Source organism: Phyllostomus discolor, chromosome 12 (assembly GCF_004126475.2).
Source record: "Phyllostomus discolor isolate MPI-MPIP mPhyDis1 chromosome 12, mPhyDis1.pri.v3, whole genome shotgun sequence".
NCBI lineage: Eukaryota > Metazoa > Chordata > Mammalia > Chiroptera > Phyllostomidae > Phyllostomus > Phyllostomus discolor.
Window position 1 is genome coordinate 36,585,504 of NC_040914.2, and position 20,937 is coordinate 36,606,440.

The window sequence follows — 20,937 nt, forward strand, 5'->3', positions numbered from 1 at the left end:
ACATTACAGGGGGGAGAACAGGTGGATGGGGGGCCTGGGCAGGGGAGGGTGAGACTGCACAGGCCCGTGGGCGTTTCCTGGTGGCGATGGAGTCCTGTGTCCTGATCGTGGGGATGATATGCATTGAGATGTGTGATAAAATGTCACAGAACTAGACACACGAGCACACACCAGAACAATGAGTGCATTCAAAGCCGAGTGACACCCAGGCGAGGCCCGAGCTCTGGTGATTGCAGGCATTGTGTCAACATCAGTTTCCTGATGTTGAGAACGTGTCTGTAGGGTGAGGTGTTACCTGTGGAGGAGACTGGGCGGTGGATACACAGGATGGCTCTACTGAACCTGCAACTTCTGGAGAGTCTGTAATTATTTCAAAGTCTAGAGTGAGAAGCACGTCTTTACTGCAGAAAGGGTGCCAGCTACTCATGAAACACACTCAGGAAGCAATTTAGTCCGAGACGGGCATCCCTTCAGGAGTCGGGGCTTTTAGATGCAAACAGCAAAGACTTGGTTGCGCGTCCATGCTGCGTGTCCAGGTCTGCGAGGCCCCGACCGTGTAATTAAAGCTATCGCTGCCCCGTAGCTTCTGTGAAAGCCGTGGAATCAGCAAATGTGGGCATGAGCAAGGATCTCGCAGGGCATACAGGCCAGACTTCCTGGGTGCACCTCTGGGCTTGGGGGCCCTCCCGGGCCATGTGAGGGCTTTGTGCTCGATTGCCCGTAACGGCCTGCCTAGTTCTAAATTTTATAATCCACAACTCTACAGGATCAACTACAGAAACCTGCATTTCATCTCAATACCCACTGCACGAGACACATACCTCAATTCATGTTCATTCCAAGTGCCGATACAGACACCACTTATTTATGATTGAGCACGATCTCACGTTACAAACACTTGAAGAGTAAATTACTGGGCTTTTTTTATTTTTTTAACCAGTTAGCTAAGGCTAATTTTCTAAGACAGAGGATCTGGGCGGTTTTCGGATTCCTTGTATAGAACATGTCTTCTGTCCATGCGCGTGCTCAGGGCGAGAGGAGAGGTTTATTTAGGTCACTGAGGTTCCACCGGCTGCCCAGCGGTCCCCACTAAATCAGTCCCGGGGAGAGTCTGGTCCAAGACCACGAAAACTCCAGACACTGTAAAAGCAGCCACTCTCCTTTGGGAATAAAGGCAGATAATGCTCTCCCAACCGCCAACAGAGCTTATTCACGCATCCTAACCGCTCTTCTTCACGGGATGCTGAAAGCTGATGATGCTGGGGAAACTCAGCCCCCCAGCACACTGGGCCTGACCCCCCAGGGGCCACTCCCAGCCTCGGGACAGCCCCAGGCACGGCAGTGTCTGTCCAGCTGCAAGGCTTCGTTGTGTGGTGTCCACCTCCCTCCCATCCGCAACAATTTAAGCCGTAGTCCTGCAGCCACGAAACAAAACAGGCCACTCCCAGTCTCAGTGGGATCGGTTTATTAATAAAAGGAACCCATAGGGTTCAAACAAGAGTACAAAATACAATCTTTGTTTCCCCTGTGCGTTGTTACATTTTCAATAAAAAAAAAAAAAAAAAAAAAAAGCTTTCATGGTCCACTTACGGAAAACATAACCCCTGCCTATGGAGTTTCTTACTGTGCAAAACGCGACGAAAATCAGTGAGTTCTGCCCACGGACGGATGTTGGGTGCCAAAAGCTGCACATTTTCAATTTCGGCATTTTTTTTTTTTTGCATCGAAAAGAAAGTTCTAAGGCCACAGTTTGTTTGCAAATGACACAATGGACTAGAGAAGCAAATGCAGCAGCTAGATTTTGACCTTCGTGTCCAAGTGTTCTGTTACCATGCAGAACTGGCTGCATTCGAGAGACACAACTTCGTGATCAAGAAAAGGTGTGTGTGGGGCTGTAGCCCACGGCCGGAGGTCAGATACACCGGTGGGAATTCAGTAAGGCAAACTGACTCTGCTGTTCCCTTAAGAGCTACAATGTCCATTGGCTTTGCTTCCGCTTCCTGTTCACGTCCTGACCCCACTGATAAAGCTGATGAAGCAAGCCCAGTGAAGGACGGCAGGAAGTACCTGCTTTTCTACCTGGAGCTAAACAGACTTTCTCTCCCCCCCACCCCACTGTTCCGCCACACGCCTCCTCACTCTGTCTTCCCGTCCTGGGGATGGACGGTGTCTCTCATGAGTTGTACCAACTAATTAGAAGTCAGCCAATAGGGGAAGAGGATCTTTTTAAAAGTAAACATGGTTTGGACGGAGTGGTCAGTACACACACCTGTTTTAAAACACACACCAAAACAAGGAAAATCAAAGACCAAGGCAGGGGACGGTTTGGTGGCAGTTTCGGTACCTTGAGTGTCAGCATCGACCTTAAACGGCGGCTTGTGCTGAGACACGTGTGTCACACCAATGTACCGCAGAGGGGAGAGGCGTGCCCAGCCGGCTGAGACACGCCCACTCACACCTCCCGTTCGAAGAAAAATCCCCGATCCTCTCATCGGATCACCTAGTGGCCACCTCATTTTTAAAGATGACATTTCACCTTGGAAGTATTTTTCTTTCTCACTGAAGGTACCGTTCTGCTGAGTGAACTGCAGCGTTCCCACGGGAAGCACCAGGGTTTCTCCGTCAGGGAAAACCCTCAGGGGGTCCCCGATCCCCCCTCACCCACCCACCACGGGCACCCCCGCCTCGCCTGCCCCGTGCAGAAGTGCTCTCAGCTCCCACGCCAGCAGCTGCTCTGAGAGGCCAAAGCCACTCTGACCAGGAGGGTGTAGGCGGCAGGAGGAACTGCTCCTGGGACTCTCGGCAGCAACATCATCTCGTTGGTCTCGACAGCCTGAGGTTAAATGCTAATAAAATATTGCACCAGAACAATAGAATCACAGTTTCCAGAGAATGACTAAGGAATGGGACTGATGAGGCACTGGGCAGGGCCCGCCCTCGGGGGACGTGTGTCTCCTGACACGGACCCAGTCTGAGCGCCTTTTCAAAAAACGGCATTTCTACCCTCTTTCAGTGTTGCGTTTCTTTCGAGATGCCTTTGGTTTCCCTGCGTTAACTCCCATCTCCTGCTAACCGTGCAGGGGCTCCCCGGGGTTCGGTTCCAGACATGGTGACAGGCGAGCCCGAGGCGCCCCTGCCGAGGGCTGGGGCCCCCCGAGACCCATCAGACCAAGTCTGAAAACCACTCCGATCGCCCGCCGGAGGTAGGTGAGAACGAGCCCTTGGCGCGCCTTCCTGTGTAGGTGCCGCGGCGTCCTAAGGACGCACCTTTCCCCTTCTCTGTCCAGGATGCTCTTAGGTAAATAGGACTCGAGGAAGTCACGCGAGAGTCCTCTTCAAGTACTCAAGAGGGTAGAAATCACAGCCTCTGACAAGAGGTGTCCTCGTGCGGGAATTCATCTTTCCCCTTCGCACTCACATGCCTTTCAAGGGACCCTTTCTTGGGGTCCTAATATTGGACCCCCAATGTATCAACTGTTTCGAATGGGCCCAGAAAGGGTGGAAACCCAACAATCCCTCTTTGAGGGCCTCTGACCACCACGGTCTCAGGAACCCATTTTCCACGGACCGCAGGCCTACGGGATGTGTGGGGGAGGGGATCGGCAGCCCCCGCCCCCTGGGGGGGGTCTCAGTCGGTGTTTGGACTCAGCCTTCCTCTGCCCCTGCACACCCCAACTTCCCCATAGTCAGGTCCCCTCCCAGGGCGCCCGGGTTGCCTTTGCTCCACCCTGAGAGCCCTTGCATAGTGCTTTTCCCGCTCACACAGAGTGCTGTCAGCACAGGGCCCTCCTCTTACTCCGTCCCCGTCGGGGCTCCCGCTCCACTCTGTGACGTCCACAGGCTTCCGTTCTCCAAAGGGGACACGTGGCCCCACCACAAACCCGGGCAACAATCCCGCCAGCCTGCCGGGCAGTCCGCGTACTCTTTAATTTCTTGGTGCTGATGTTCGTTGGGGTTCTTTAAGCGAGTCTTCCCTCCCGCTTGCCCAGAAGGCAGGGAAAAGAGCCGGCGTCCTCCTGGGGGGACGGTCACAGTGGTTTCCGAGATATGTTCACAGAATGAAGGAGACGGGCTGGGTCTCGTCCGTGTTGCTAGGATGCGGGTCAACCTGCAGGAGAGAGCAGGTTGGGTTACTAGCGCAGCGTTCCTTGAGACGACTCTGTCTCAGATTCCATGCTGGGGACCTGGGCGTCGGGCGAGTGGCTCAGAGTCTGGGGTCATTGCTAAGCCCCAGGAGGCCACTCCAAGTCTCCACGTGCCCCACGGCCACATCAGACCCCCAGACAGCACTCCGCGCTCCAGCATGCTGTGGGTGACAAGGAAGGTGCTGAAACGGCGGTGCTGAATGACAACAGTGATCATCTGTCATCGCCGTTAAGAAGCTGTTTTAAAGCACGCATCCCCTACTAATTAGGAATTAGCCACAGACAGTTATGAAGGATTACTTAGGAACAGCGCAATGCAAGTGGGGTAGATTTTCCTTTGCCTCGCTCACCTCTGAGTAGAGAGGGGGAGGCTGGAAGCGGAAGTCCGGAATGCAGGTGAAGGCGGGGCAGTGCGCCTCTGGCCCCCAGCTGGGCAGCGCGGGGTTGGGGGGGCCGTGCCTGGAGAGCTCCTCCTCTGACACCACGTCTGTGTATTCCGGGGGCGCTGCAACGAGGAGGGAGCTCGGGCTGAGAAACCCATGCCACACCCACCCACACTGACCCCTCTGAACGCTACAGAAATGAGACAGCTCTCTCAGGTTCATGGTAAAACGGCAGCAGCCTTCCCTCTGATAGTGAGTTTCCCTGCCCATTTAAGAGAGTCTGCTTTGATTGAACTACTAACACTGATTATATCCTGCTTTTTGAGACATACATCTTGTAGCCCAGGTTGAAAAAACCACTGAACTGTGGCTACAGAACACGTGGGCCACTGTGCTTGCATTCGGACTGTTGTTTTACTAGTGCAAATCACAGTCAGGAGGTGTGGCTTTCACTCCTGGGTCTGGCATGCATGGCCTCATGGTTGGGATGAGCTCAACCGCCAGAGGCCCTTCCAGGGGGGACATTTGAGGGTGTTGGGTAGTGGGAGTGAGGACAGTCACAGTAGCAAGCAGGATGGCATCTGAGCACTTAGTAGGTTCTTTGTGAGTATGGCCCCAGACCTCTACCTTCCGGCTGCTCGGGCAGTGCCAGGGCCCACCAGCTCATGTCCATGCTGAACTGGCTGGCCATGCTGCAGTTCCTGCTGGCAAAGCCGTGGTACGGGATCGTGCCGATCACTAAGGGCAGCTCCAGCATCAGCTTCTTAGCACCAGGAATGTGAATGTACACCTGATGGGCCAGGGAGAGACAGAGACACACACACACACACACACACACACACACAAGACAGACAGAAAGAAACAAAAGCAGTTAAACCTCACAGTCAGAAGAGCTGATTATTTTTCATAGAAAGAAGTGCCTTTGTCACCTGCCACCCCCACCCACGACAGCTGTGCGTCATCCAGACCAGATAAAATGAGGACCAATCCCAGGACGAGCCCACCAAGCACGGGGCACACTGAGGGATGGGGGTCGTGGCCTGGACACACCTCACTGTGTGAGTGTGGCTCACGTAGGCACTACAGCAAAAGAAGCCCAACTTCAATACAGCCGGCACCCGGAATGCACCCTGATTCTCTTAGGCCATTTAATGAGACCCCCCAGGGGGCTAGTTTCTGATGAAAAACAAAGGCCAAGGTCCACCTGTCCCGCCATTCGCTGTCACGCTGCTGACCCAAAAGGACGTTTCCCCAGGTGCCCGGCGTGCACACCCACGGGCCCGTGAGGCTGGCACCGCCCCACCCTGCACACTTCGAGCTGTGCTTACAGCTAAGGAGTAGTCCACTCTGAGGATGCAGCAGTCCAGGATGGAGGGCGCTACGGGCGGGATCTTCAGCATCTTCCCGTTCCAGGTGTCGGTGCTCCCGGATGCGATGTGGTTCCCACGCACGTGGGCCACCGCCTGCCGGACGGTCTTGGTCTTCCCACTGGCCAGGTACGTCTGCGTCTGGAAGATGGCAGCTTTGGGGACCACCAGTCGGGAGGAGCAGTTCTCTATTTCTGCGTAGATTGGAATAGCTTCCCCTGCAGAGGAAACGAGAAGCCTTCAGAGATGTTCCGGAGGGTTCTCACCGCAGCGCGACAGCGCCGTCACGGGGTGAAGCCGGGAGGCTGGCAACAGCTGGGTGGCAGCCCGAGGGGCCCAGCTGGAGAAGCGAGGACTGCGGGGTGGGGCGGACGCGGTTTTCCAGTTACTGCCTTCCTCCCTTTCCTGATGCTGCGGTGTTAGATCACCAGTTCTCACGTGATGCCAGTTACCGGCACCTTTAAAAATCAAGGCAGGACATACCAGGACACGGTAGGGGAACACGCTGAGTACAAAGGATCACTAACAAATGCGTTCGTGCCCACCCTGTTAGCACCTGGCCGGCGGGAGAACCAGCCTTTGCCTTTAAAGGCTGGATGGTGAGGACAAATGAAGCCGTGGACGGGGCGGGCAAGGCTCACACCCACCGCCCCACTGCTCCTGTTCCCTTCCAGCGAGCCGGGACCCAGCATCCAGCCGCGGGGCCCAGGCCCACTGAAGAGAACGGGGCCCTCCCCCCACGGTAGTGCTAACATCAGTCTGACCGTGGAGCTTGCTCATGTCCTCCACTCCAGCCCCGCACACCAGCATGCAGTGAGCTCACCCAGCCGTGTTTTCCCACAGCAACCCCCCGCCCCCACCGGGTGGTGCTGCTGGGGACATTCTCCCACAGCCTGGACTTGAGGCTCTGGCATGTCCCTCTCAGCCAGTGTCCACCCTCGACACTCAGGGAACGGGATGGAAGTGGGAACGCTGGGACTTCCACTGGAACGGGCTAGTCCGCTCAAAGCTACCCAGACATCAGTGGTTTATATCGAGAACAGGAGCATCTGTTTGGACTTTAACATAATATATACTGAATAGCTGACAAAACACGCTATTTAAAATCACTTAAAATTAACCAGCAGTCTTAATGGATTGCATCTGAACTTGGGGGACACTGTGCTCACTTACCATTGCAGTACCCCTTTCTCTCGATTTTGGCGCTCAGCGAGATGGGGCCGGAGGTGAAAACCCAGCAGCCCACCATCTTCTCTTGAGTTTTCAACACAGGCGTCTTGAAAATGTCAAAGAAGAAGACAACTTTAATGAAACCAGCTCTAGAAAATCCATAAAACTTGACTGTTATTCTTCATTAAGCAATGTCTTTCCGAAAAACAAGTTAAGGCTTTTCTTCTCTCACGTGACACACTGGGTAAAGTGTTTACTGAAATACGGCGCACTCCAAGTCGTTCCCTTATCAGGGCAACAGAGGGGAAGTTCCAGGTTCAAATCAGGGTGACGCCATCCTGTTTTACCCCACAGTCATGGTTTTTCTGGGAAATGACACACCGTTCCTTACGAAAGCCATCACAAACTCTGCTAGTGCCAATTAACGTGTCAGAAGCACTATTTTAAGACTCCATTTAGATGAGGTCAAAGGAGAAATGGCACAAAAGTCAATCATCAGAGCATGCTGTTTGTTTTGGCATTTTTAAAATGTGGAATAAACAACTCCCCCCTTTTTTTGCTGACTTCAAAATGCATTATTAGGCCTATAGTTCCAGTGTCTTTAATTGTGAGTGGATTTGGGGTTTTGTGTCATGGTGGGCACATCACACCCAGTGTCACGGATACAAAAGGTGACCCCAAGCACCGCCCCTCCCTCTTGTCCCACAGCCTCAAACGAAAGGACCTCAGGTTTTCCATTCTCAGGTTACAAACCACAGTTCATCCAATGTTTTTCTCTTTTATTTAAAGAAAGGACAGAAGAGGATAAACTGTATCTCTTTTTGGCAGAAAAGGAATTTCTTTAAATCATTTGTCACGAGGGCCTCCTAAACAGTTTAGTCCTAGTTAACCTCCCAACTCTAAGCAGTGTTTAAAAATACAAGACACTTCGCCGTGTCTGATTGCAAAACCAATTGTAGTGGTAAGCGGGTCACCGCTACAAACCAGGTCAGCTGGGTGCTGGTTATTTTGTGATTCGGGCCACAAGTGTGCCAGCAGGGCGTACTTGTTGTATTTTCATGCTCTAAAGGTAAACATCACAGTCAATTCTCTTCCACTTTCGTGCGAACATAGAGTTAAGCAACTTTTAACTCCGGGCGTTTTTCCTCCCTTATCTTTAAAATCATTGGCCAGAAAAAGAAACCTCCACCACTAAGAATCCATCTTTGTCAACATCAGTGTCACAATGGAAAGTTCAAATTATTCCAGTATTTGCTAGGGAGTTTAAAAAAAAACACCCCACATTCATTCATTCATATTTAAATGAAGAACCATTAGGTCTCAGTAGCTATCATGATAGCATGAGGTATAATTTTATATTATTTTGATAATATGGGTTGAGATAAAAGAATCTCGCTCATTAGCTCCCATCTTGCCTATTCTGTTGTTACTTAAAGCCTCATCTTTCTGCTCAGTCTCCAGTATTTCTGGGGACTATTACAAGTTCAATGCTTTCATGTGGCCAAATCTGTCATAAGGAAATGATGGGTGAAAGGGGCCCCGAGACAGCTGCGCGCACTTACTTAATGTCATAAAATGACGCGCGGGATGGAAGGACACAGGATAATGGCCCGGGCCTCAATGGCGGGCTGGGCGTGATTAACACTCTCCCGTAATTACTGCTCCTCCAAACCTGCTATTATTGAAGACTTTAGAATGCCCGCAGCCCTGGGAGTGTGGCCGCGCTGGTGAAAAGTAACCCCTCTCCGTGCGAGCATTATTGTTATTAAGCCTGATGAATGCGATTCGAGCCTGTGTCACTTTTTGGCAGAAGCAGCCCAGAACAGCCGGGCCGCAATCCACGGGATGGACACACGTGATCTGGAACCCGCTCAACCCGGAATCACGTGTTTGGAGGGAATGGCTGTGGGTGACAAGACTGTATCAGTGAGCACAGGACAGAGGAGCTCCGAGCTGGCCGACGGCGGATGCGCCCCGCTGCGGAGGAGGAGGAGCAGGAGGGAGGGCGGGAGGCAGGAAAACTTACTAACAGTGCTGGCGTGTTGACGTCGACGTGGCCGACCACCTGCAGTTCCCGCTGCACGCTCTGGGCCGGCAGCCGGGGGCGCTCCAACACCGCCCGCACGCAGTACTGGATCCTCCCGTACTTCCCGGTGAACGACGTGACTAGGAGACTGAACCAAGACAAAGAAGTGAATGTCTAAGTTTCCTTTTCAGCTCGACCAAAACCAGGGAAGGCCCCTAACACGTTGGTTTGGTGAAAAGAAAAATGAGTGTGAGCAGCGTTGGTGTGTTCGGGGCCCTGCAGGGTACACACACGCCCACCTCAGAGTCAGAAGAGACTCGCACCCACGAGTGCGGGAGGGGGACATGGGGCAGGAGGGGCGATCGCAGCCGTTTCGGGGGTTCCACTTACTCAGACGGCAGCTGGAAGCTGAAGGGGAATTCGTGTTTGCCGGGCGGTAGGGAGAGGGTGCCTTCACCTGAAACAGAGAATGCATTTTACTTAACTGGGGTTGGCACGAGGGGAAGAAGTTCACCACCTAAATCGGGTGTTTGTTAAAGGAGGTTTTCCTGGCTGTCGCATCTAGTCTACTCCAAAAAGTTTAGTAAACTGACATTGAGAGAATTAAAATTTGAATTCGTTTGTACCAAGTTTAACTATATATATATACACACACACATATACACATATATAGGCTTCTGTCTTCAAATAGACAATTACACAAGTAACTACCATAAAGTGTCAGAGTGCAAAGCTCCCATGTACATAATACATGCACACACACAGACATGCATACACATGTATGTATATATACACCCAAACATATTTAGTCCACTCCTACACTAGCATGACTACACTATTACACTAACAGACACCAGTATTAAATTTGACTGCACACTAAGCAAAAAAAAAATTGTTCTATTTCTCTTGAATATGCCCTAAAAATCAGACTGCGTGCACCTCGGGCAGACGGGGACAAGGAGGTGAAACTTCACCCCGAGTACCGTGCAGACTGAGCACAATACTGAACGGCCAACCAACAGGGCAAGTTAATTCCGCTCTAGGAAGTAACTTACGAGCAACTCACTTCCGCTCTAGGTCTGCGGACGTGTGGGGTCTCTTGGCGGTTAACTCGGGGTGCAGAGGGCTTGGCCAAGTGTGGCCATGGCCCCTTCCTCCCGCCCTGGGTCAGCCAGCTCCGCGTGCTTTCCCGCAGTGGCTTATCCCAGATGATGGTGAGGAGGCCGAGTGGCCAGGTGCAGGAGGATCCAGCGAGGCCAGAGGCCCTGCGTGCTGTTGGGACCCAGGGCCAGCTCCCCGCTGCAGTGCTGTAGTGCTGGCTGGGGAGCTGTGCAGAGACCCCTGTAAACCTCCCCTTCGCCTGGTGCCCACAGACTCCGGTGGACAGCGAGATTCCCTCGGGGCGGGTGGTTCAGGTGGAGACAGGGCAGCGCAGACTGAGAACGCCCTCTAAGGCTTGCCTGGTCCCTTGGCACCCAATGGAGATGCCCACTGCATCCATTCATGCACAGAACTAAGAGGCAGCAATCCCCAGTGAAATGGGGCGTTTCTTTCACCTAAATACTGGAGTTCTGAGACCTCTACCATCTCAGCGAGCATTTGAACCTTGCATTTTCAGAAAGCAGGCACACCCCACGGGCTCCCTCTCTTCCCAGCTGGTCCCCAGTTTTCAGTGTGGGACACACTGGGGTAAACGAAATATTTGCCACTCAAGGTCACTCAAACAGGACCAGTGCACGGGTGGGTGACCGGGAGGCAGAGTGAACAGGCCGCCGGGGTGTGAGCCCATGTTGGACGGCAGTGCGAGTGCCACCCTGGGTGCAGACCGATGGAAACTGCAGTCTCCGTCTGGGGTCAGAACTTGGGGTGTGTGGGTGGCAGGCACTCTGGGTGGAAGGATCAGCAACTCTAGTCCTCAAACAGAGCCGTGGGCCGGGGGTGGGGGGGAGAAGCCTGGACCCTTGTGCACAAGCGGGGGCCATGGAGGCCTGGAGCCCGTGGGGGTGGGGACGGGCCCCCTGAGGACAGTGGTGGGTGTCAAGGCTGGCAAGGCATGACAGCCCGATGGGGGGAGAGAGGGTCAGGGGGTGAGGATATTCCAGCCTCACAGACCAGACAGATCAGCATGGGGACTGTGGCGTGTAAAACAAGCCTTTCAATCACCTCAACACATAAGCAGGGAAAACCGTGGAGAGGGTTGACCCATGTGAGTCACAGTACTTGGAATCGAGGCTGTTCTCTTCCTTTCCCTTTCTCATCTATTTACTTAGAAGGGTTCCCAGGCAGAATGGCGAGTCCTTTCCTTCTGCGCTGAGGACCACCTGTCCCAGAGAGATGGTTCATCAGCCCAGGGTCCTGCACTGCGGGGGGCTGGGAGACCCCTGCACAGTTAGGGGCAGGCTAAGGGCAGGAAGAGGGGCTCCCGGGCACTGTCACACTGCTGGTGGGTGCCCGAGGACCGAAGCCAACTCTCTGGTCTGTCTGGTCTCGCTGCCACAGTCTCTCAACAGAAGTATGGAGAAGCTCAATCGCAGTGACAGCCAAGAGTGGGATGAGATTAGCGATGCCAAAGCGTGATCTGCAGAGGCATCTGGAACAGACCCCAAAGCTGCACTTCCCCCCAACTCTCAGTGTCCTAAACATTTCTTCAAGTGATTAAAACTCAGGGTTTGGAATCAAATGGCCCTGAGAATCTACAATTGTGCAAATTTGCTACTCCTCCCAAGCTACAGATAACAGGAGTGATCTTTTTTTTTGTCCTCTGTGTGAAATCAACTAAAACCATGATTTTTAAAGTGAAAACATTAGTTTTGGCCACTATTTGTCACGATCCATTCTAAAAGCAAGCCATCCAAGTGGTCTAGATTTGACATCCTATTCCATCAGAAGGAAATACAGAATCTGACTTGTGGGTCGAAACGCTCGTGGTTAGCCCAGATTTTAGCAAAGCAATTCCTTGTTCTTTGGGCTACTTTTTTTTTTTTTTTTTTTTGCTAAGCAGGTCTAACTGCTATTAACCTTACATTTATTTACTCAGTTCTCATGGGCCCCGAGACAGAGTCCAAAGTCCTGGCCAAAAGCCAGTTTGTTTCTGCCTCCCTGGCCCCTTCCTCCAGGCAGCCCTCTGAAAATCGGTGTAGTCTGTTGCCTCTGGGGACGGGTGTGAGCTGACTGGGCCTGGGAGCCATACTGCCGATGAAGGCGCACACAGGCAGGTAACAAGGGTCCCCGGCGCCCTGCACCCGGTATTCCAATGCAGGGCTTTGGTGCCAAGCGTGTCTCTCCTCACAGCAATTGTGGGCATGGCTCCGTTCTCCCATGCCTTGAGCCCTGAACTGTGGACTTGAGCCTCCTTCTCCACAGTAGGACCAGGCAAAACTGCACATTCTATTGATTTTGTGGGAGGCCCAGCAAGGGTTAAAAATACAGTGCATTTTACTCTCGGGCTGATGAGGAAGGAAGGCAGGATCGCGTCCACCCAATACAAGAAGGCCAGGACTCAACGTTCCTAGTGATTTGATGATTAATGGGCATCAGCGTATGCATGCAGTGGTGCACCCGTATTGTGGGTTCCCACATGGAGACTTCTGGAAGGGCCTACAGCATTCACCGGCCCTCGCAAGAGTGGAAAGGAACGGTGACCTTTCCCCCAGACACCGTTTGTCTGGAAAGGCCTATTGGTGGAGGGGGGTTGGGTGAAAAGGAAACAAAAGCAGCAAAAAAATAATAAAAAAGAAAGTAAGGCAGAGGTGAACCCTTCAGTTACCCGTGCTCCCCAGAGAAAGGACACCAAGTGTGATGGTCAAGAAGCACTTCCTTTGAACTGCTACCCCTCTGGACCCACTACCCCATTCCAGAGGTTTTGCTAATTCATCAGGAACCGAGGAGGAGCCTCTATATTCAGGGTGGGAAGAAGGGGAGGCCCATGAAACACGGGGCACCAGAGCATGGAACCTCAGACTCTGGTTCCGCCCTCCGTTCCTTTGGCCAGAAGGGACAAAACCCCGATCCCCAGGGGACTGGATTCCTGACTGTTCATCATAGGTTTCCCTGACAACGGCTCCCTCCCAGAATGGTCCTGGAAGGTCCCAGGGCGCCAGGTAAGAGGCTTGCACCCAACGCGCACGCTGTCCCCCACCCCCACCCCGGGCTGTAAGGTGGGGGCGCAGGCATTGTTACCCGCGGGTCACTAGTGACCAAACTGAGGCTCAGGTCACCCCGCAGGCGGACCCCACCCCCGGACGCCCGCTGTCGCATACCTGGCAGGTGGGCATCTCCCAGCCCGCCCCCCCACCCCCTCTTTGGAGGCGCCCGCGGCCCGGAGGGGACACCGGGGCTGTCGCCGCGCTCACCGGCCGGGGCCTCGCGCAGGTTCAGGCGCACATTCAGGTACTCCACCTCCGAGACGGAGGCCGGGGCTGCGGAGCCCGCGCTGGGGCCCCAGGCGGCAGTGGCGCGTCCGTGGGCCTCCAGGCGCAGCGCGCGGAGGGCCACCGGCTCGGCCGCCTCCAGCAACACATGCCCCGCCACTGTCTCGCCGCTCGAGTAGCAGCCCTTGCGCTCGTCCTCGAACACCAGACCCAGGCTCTTCACGCGACCCTCGGAGCCCACGGCCTCCGCAGACCTCGCCTCACCGCCCATCCCGCCGGGCGACGCGGCCGTGCCCGCGCCAAATAGGTAGGCAGCGCCCGGATCGGGGGTCGGAAGCAAAGTGGCGCCGCTGTCAAAGGCGCCAGCCGCACATGGAGGGCCGCAGTGCCAGCTGTGCGGTGGCCAGAGGAACCCTAGCGCGCCGTGGCTCCTGTCGCTTTAACAAACCCCGCTGGGAGTGGAACCGGGCCGGGACAGCCCACCCCCGGCGCGCGCCCATAGGTCGGACGCGAGCCCTGGCTGGTGCCGATTGGTTGTAAGTCGCTACTGAGTCACTTCATTGGAGACCCATGCAACGGCTGTGGCAGGTAGGCAGTGCGTGATCAGGTAGTGATGACCTATGGGGATACGCAGCTGTGCACGTGCACAGGCCGCTTATTGGCTGGGGCGAGGCACAGTGCCGGGGCGCTGACCAATAGTGGGGCGGTGCGCCCATGTGGACAGATAGTGGGAAACAATCTTTGGTAGGAGGGGGCGGAACCGGGAATCCCCGGCTTGGCGTGTCTCCGTTCCTATGGTTACGAATGGGGGCGGGGCTTTTTGGCACCGTGGGATCCTTCGCCAGAGTCACTGGGTTCGTCCAAGAACAAGAAGTTGTGGCTGAACCGGCAATGTTTATGATTACATCTGCCGTGCCCCAGGGGAAATAGATGTGCAGGAAAAGGGAGTCCAGCAGCACTTCCTTGTGAGAATTGGGGGCCGAATCCTCGGAACCTGAATAGGCAAGGTGGCACGCCCGAACCTCCAGCTTCCTGAGACCCTCTTCTCCGGAGTTTCCAAGTTCCCACGCTTTCTTAAGGCGGGAATTGGGGCTGTGGTTCTCTCGCTGGGTGACACCCTCTCTCAATTGGGAATGGCTGGACCGGGCCAGTCTTCTCGCTGTAAATAAGGTCGTGTGACGAATCAGGTGGTTTCTAAACAGCACCTGCCATGCAAGTTTCTGCCCCGCCTGGAAAGATTGCCCGACTTCAGTATCATAGCCCGCAACGATTTACAGTGTTTTGATGACTTGCCCATGCCCCTTTTCCCGCTCTCTGCTTCCTTTTCCTGTTTCATCTTCCATTCCTTATCTAGCAACCGGTCATCGGTTTCTAACCCTGTCCGGTTGTCCCTTACAAAAAGTCCGAGTTTGTGCGCTGTTGCGGAGCGCTTAATCTCACATCGAGATGTAAAATCTTGCCCGCTGTAGCTATTTCTTTTCTTTCTAAGGATCCCCAACTAAAGGTGGTTCTGTTGTTCCCGGAGTTTAGGCAGTTAAGGTGGAGCTGTCATAAGGTTTTACAAGTTCAAAGTTTTCTTATCTTCCATGGTGTGCTCACGCGGACTCTTTTCTTTATACCACATCCTGGCCTTGTATACTTATTTACATATTGTCCGTCACGTGCACTTGGAACTCAGAACTTGTTCTCACCATTGTTGTTCCCTCTGGTCCCTGTCACCGAGTTCAACATACAGTACTCGCCCAGTAAATGTTTGTTGACTGACTCCCAACCTAGGGACGTTCTCATGAGCCAAAAGTCTCTGACTGTTACAGTTTCTGAAATGAGGGCTTGTTCAAGTCTTCGGCAGCCCTGGACCTGAGAGAGTGGATAGGTTTGAATGCACCAAATGTGGGATAGTACCAGTTGCAGGTTCTGCCCCCCTCCCTGAAAACCACTGGGAGCGGCATGGCCCTAGAAGGTTCTGCTGATGATTCTGAGCCTGAGATCCTTTGGCTTGTGTGTCACCTGAGGGCCGGGGCGCCATGGACAGGACCTTCCAGGTGATAGTCACTGTTTCAGGTTCTAGCTCTGCTCTGCTTGCTGCTGGTGGGCACTGTGGGCCCCAGCTGTCCCTTCACTGGGGTGTCATTCCTCCCTTTAGCTCAGGGAGGGAGATGGTGGTGTCCCCACAGTCAAGGAGCAGCTTCAGTCCAGTGCTGCCTTCAGTCCTGGAGGGCTGGACTTGGCCCCCTGGTGGGAGCTGGCTCCCTCCAGCTGACGGGCGGGGCCTGGAGAGTTCCCGCGGCCCCCACCAGTGCAGTCTGACCTGAGCATCAGGCTGCAGCCCTTCCAGCTCTTTTGCCTTTGGCTCCCCGCTCCAGCATTTGCTGAGGCCCCGAGCCCAGTCCTTGCCTTCTTCCTTCTGAAGTCTGTCTTGGCTTCTGCTACTGGTGGTTTAGCCCAGATGGAGTGCGAAGGTGACACGTGACCGAGTCCAGTGATGGACTTTGGACTCTGAGCCACCTTCCCAGGTGACTGCCCCCAAGGGGCTAGTGTCAGTCCTGCCTGGACTGGCATTAGCTCTGCTGCTGAGAGTCTGTAAGTCATATACTGCTGGGCCTCGCTGTCCCAGCCCTGGAAGCCGCCTGCGCGTTCAATTGTTAGCAGTGATACTGACAGTGGTAACACTAAGCATTTAGAGTGCTTCCTAGGTTGCAAGTTCTGGACTAAGTGTATTGCATGTATTGTTACATTCTATTCTCCAAAGAACCCTGTAGGACAGTGTGTATTCTAGACAGTTTTCTCAGTGGGGAGACTGAGGCCAAGAAAGGTTAAGTAACTTGTGCATCATCACTCAGACAGTAAGAGGCGGTGCCGATATTGGAATTCATACTTTTTTGATGGACAGGCTGTCCACACTCTCTCACCTATGAAGTACTTAAGCTCCTCCCTGGCTGACCGCTGCTGGAATTTCAATCTAAAAAGCCGCTAATGAGCCCTGGCCGGGTGGCTTTGTTGATTGGAATGATGTCCCATATACCAAAAGGTTTTGGGTTCAATCCCCGGTCAGGGCACATACATGGGTTGTGGGTTTCATTCCTTGTTGGGGTGCTTATAGAAGGCATTTCTCTCTCCCAGTGATGGGTGGTTTTTTTTCTCCCTCTCTTTCTCTCCCCTCCTCCCCCTCTCTAAAATCAATAAATATATCATCGGGGGAGGATTCATTCAAAAATTAGTAAAATAAAATAAGATAAAAAACCACTCGTGAATTTATTTTAGAAGCTGCCAAGTGTCCATCAGGTAAATATTTTGGAGAAGGCATCTGCTTCCGCCGCGTTTGTGCTCCGGGCTCCGCAGAAGCCAAGTTCTCCGAAGTTCGCGGGCACACTCTGTGCATACAGATGACTGCTCACGGTTTCAATCCCCGAGAAGGGAGTCGGTGCCTTCTGTCATCCCCAATTGGTAGAGCGAATTAGGAAGGACACGTGACCAGCAGAGAGCGGCAGGCGGCGAGCCCTCCGTGCCCAGATTGGCCGTGAAACTGCGCTGCGGTGGGCGGGCAGACCGCACAGGGCCCGGCGCCGCCATATGTCTGCAGAAAGCAGCAAGCGAGAAGCGGTTGCCTTCACGCCTGAATGTGAATATTTGGTCCAAGTGCCAAACACTTCGGCCTCTCCTGGCGCTCGAGAGCTCTGGCATGCGGCGGACCTGCCACACGGCGGTGCCACCGGACAATTCAGCCTTTGCAGAAAATGACATTGCAGCACCGTTTCTGTGGCATGAACCACTCTTCGAGTTTGTGTTGGCATTTGTCCTTAAGGATGTTTGGCCCGTTTTTAAAAGTATTTTTTTTTAATGCCAGTAATCATCTGAGGGAGCTCTGGGTGCTTTGTTGGTGGCACCGGCTGGTTCCTGCTTTCTCGAGGGACACCGTGCTGGTGGGGGGCACCTCCTAAGGGGACTGTGGGGCCATGAACTCAGGGTCACTGGCCCTCTGATGCTCAGAGGCAAGAAGTAGCAAAGCTCCCGATCTGCTTTTTCAAACTGCTCGTCGTCGGCATGACATCATTCATTTTTCCTCTTGAGTCATCTCCTGGGCTGTCCCGGAGCGTCCTGGCTTCTGCCAAAGGCCACTTGGGACTCAGGACTCCTGGGGGGCTGTTTTAAGTGACAACTCCATTATGACAGCTTGACCCCAGAGTGACCTGATCACCCCCTCTGCTTATCCACAGCCCTTGAACGTGACTAGGCAGTTTCTCCCATCTAGGGAGGTGTGTACGTCCCGCCCTTGGACCTGGGCTGGCCCGGGGACTTGCTGTAGGCTGTAGGAGGTGGCATGCCGTGTCTGAGTCGAGGACTCTGGGGGTCCCGTGAGCCTCTGTTCCTTTTCTCAGAACCTTGTCAAGCCTCGCACACAAGTCAGGTCCGGCATGATGGAGCCGAGAGGCTGTGTGGCCTGGAGACTGCTGCCCCCGCTGAGGTCCAGCTCGGTGGCTTACAGCAGCCGGCTGTATCCCAAGAGGAAAACACTTTCCAAGGTCAGCTGTAGGTTCACACTCGCCCGTGCTCCTGCTTGGTGGTGCTGATGCAGGTCCTGCCAGCCACCTTCTTCCCTGCCAGCTGCTTGATGGGAGAATGTCATTTTAATGACATCCAATCACCTTCTTTCTTGCATTGCGCCTGAGGAGCTGTATCTAAAAAGCCGTCCCCATACCCCAGGTCATCTCAGCTCTTTCCTATGCCGTCTTCTACGGGGCTCATAGCTGGTGTTTTACGTTTTGGTCTGTGATGTATTTTGAGTTCTTTTTTGTGGAGGGTGGAGGGTCTGTATCTGGATGATGATGATGATGAAGATGATGAGGATGATTTGCATGTGACCACCCTGTTGTTCCAGCACCACTGGTTGAAAAGACTCTCTTGCGTTTCCGTCGTACGGCCTGCGCCCCTCTGTCAAAGATGAGGTACCCGTACATACGTGGGTCTGTGTCTCTGATCTGTCTCCCGTCCTGTTGTTCTCTCTGTCCCTTCTTCCGCCCACTCCACACTGTTCTGACCACTGTCGCTTTGCAGTAACTCTTGACCCCGGGCGATTTCAGCCCTCCACCTCAGTTCCCCTTCCGTAGTGCTGGCTGTTCTGGGTGGAAGCTTTGGAATCAGTTTGCTGGTGCAGGAACAGTTTACAATATAAACTTATTACCTCATGATAGCTCTCCATAAGTTATCCAACATGTACCTTCTGTCAGGATTACCTGTCACTCATCGGTAGCGATGTTTCTTTTCTGTTCCTCATTTCGGTGATTTGGGCTTCTCTGTTTTTTTTTTTTTTTTTCTTGGTCAGCCTTGCCAGACACTTATAAAGAGTATTCACCTTTTTAAGGAACAAAATTTCGGTTTTGTCGACCATCTCTATCTGTTTCTTTTTTTTAAAGATTTTATTTATTTATTTTTAGAGAGGGAAGGGAGGGAGAAAGAGAGAGAGAGAGAGACATCAATGTGCGGTTGCTGGGGGTCATGGCCTGCAACCCAGGCATGTGCCCTGACTAGGAATTGAACCTGCAACACTTTGGTTCGCTGCCCGCGCTCAATCCACTGAGCTATGCCAGCCAGGGCTTTCTATCTGTTTCTTAAAGTACGAATTTTTCCTCTCATACTTATTCTCTCTCCACTACCTCATTGGGATTTGTTCTTTTGCTTTTTTTAAAGTCATCTTTGGGTGAATGTCCCATTCATTGATTTCCGGTCTTTCAGCTTGCTTATGAGGGCTGCAGACTGTCCTCAAAGTGTTCACTGAGTCGAGACCCACCAGTTTGACAGTTGCTGCCCTGTAGCTATAAATATTTCACAACGTCTTATAATTGAGGCACGTGTTTTTTAGTCCCCCTTGTACAGTGGTGTTTCAGATCTGCTATTGCAACTTTCTATTTTATTGCCTCGTGATTAAATAATGCCTTCATGAGAGCAAATCTGGAACTGTGTTGGACCCTGGTAAGTTCAAAACATCCGTCCTTTGCTCCGTGGATTCCTCTGCGGTGCACCACCGGGGCCGTGTGGAGCGAAGGGTGCAGGTTCAGGGGCGGGGAGGTTCGGAGGTGCCCTCGGCGCCCACTCCTCAGGGAAGGCAGCCCTCGAGCCTTCCTCTCCAGCCTGCAGTCAGCTTCCTCGTCTGCCCCCCCCCCATCCATCACTCTTCACGGTGCAGAGACGCAGATTTGTGCGGGGTGCCGCCCCGGCGCTTTTCCAGCCTGTACCTTGGCGTCAGGTCTGTGTTTCACTTAAGGACAATTTACAAATCAAAACAGAAACTCGCAATAAACTCCTGCTACCGTTGCGGCGCGGCGCAGCCTCGGATTTTCCCTTAGGCTTGATTGATGGAGCGCGGCGTTTACCCTGCTCTCGCGATGACGCTCCGCAAACTTTATGGCGGCGATGAACAGCTGCTCAAGTGGGTTCAGGGAAAGGTGAAGGTAATACAGCCGCAACAACCGGGAGGATAATGGTTTTAAAAGGGGTAATCATGGTAACAATGCCATTAACCTTTTCCTGGAAACCACTGGGTGTGTGGTCTCTTTCAGAGGTCTAATCCAAGGTTTTCAGTCCCTGCCCATGTGTGCAGAAGCAGCAATATAGGATTTGCTGTCATTTTTTTTTTCCCCTTCAAATCATTCCTTTCCCTAATCCATTCGGAAATCAAGACCATTGCTGGAGTTCCATTTATTCTGAAATTTGATATCATTTGCTTTGCAGTGGAGAGAAGGTTAAGGAACACTCCCCCACCCCCACCACTCACCATAGGAGACCGGGGTTCAAACCCAGGCACCGAATCCAGGAGGAGAAGAAGTTCGTACGACCCTTGAACAGAGCGCAGTGGCCTCTAACGCAGTCTAGGTTTAGAGATCCGTTGGGGGGAATCTGTGCCGTGGGCACTGGTTCAGATGCAGCGAGAGTTGGCATCCGTGTCTTTTCAGACTTCGGGAATTTCTAGCCCACGGAGGGGGCTGCAGGCAGGGAAGCTGAGATCAGAGGCAGGGTGGGCGGGATCCCTGGGAACCAGATGATGGGAATGGCAGTCCGGCTAACGTGGGCGGAAACACGGGTCACAGAGTTTTTGTTGAGGGAAAGGAGAGTTCCCCGGGCCTGGGGGCTCTTAAGCCGGCATTCTGTTGTGCCTGGGTTCTTGGCTGGAGGGTTTTTCTGAAACTCCTGTAAGAAAGTCGCTTTGTGAGTGGTTTTTGTGGCAGGTCTCTCATGTTCAGCGACTTCTCCACGGTGATGAGGTTTTGGGTCTGGGACCCCATGGGGGTTAAGAACAACCGATCTAGCTTTTTCTTTCCACATCGGCCTTGTTTCCTGGTAACGGCTCCATCTTTCAGTTCGTTTCTGTAGGTAGAGATTTGAGGTTTGGTGCTTCTTAACCCTCTTCCCTCCCTGCCCCGCCCCCCAAAGCTATCAAAAGTCTTCTCTGGCAATCTTCTCAGAGATTCAAATTCACAGGAC

General features: G+C 53.4%; 1 protein-coding gene across 1 annotated transcript; it reads right to left on the minus strand.

The window, feature by feature from the left end:
* Window positions 1-2,844: 2,844 nt before the first annotated feature.
* Window positions 2,845-14,065, minus strand: ARRDC4 (arrestin domain containing 4). The gene is made up of 8 exons (XM_028502385.2): window positions 13,444-14,065; window positions 9,482-9,548; window positions 9,092-9,239; window positions 7,069-7,171; window positions 5,857-6,113; window positions 5,156-5,318; window positions 4,496-4,650; window positions 2,845-4,108 (listed from the first exon to the last, which is right to left on the minus strand). Exons 1-8 carry the CDS (start codon window positions 13,730-13,732, stop codon window positions 4,052-4,054), a joined length of 1,239 nt encoding a protein of 412 aa, XP_028358186.1. The 5' UTR covers window positions 13,733-14,065; the 3' UTR covers window positions 2,845-4,051.
* Window positions 14,066-20,937: the final 6,872 nt, after the last annotated feature.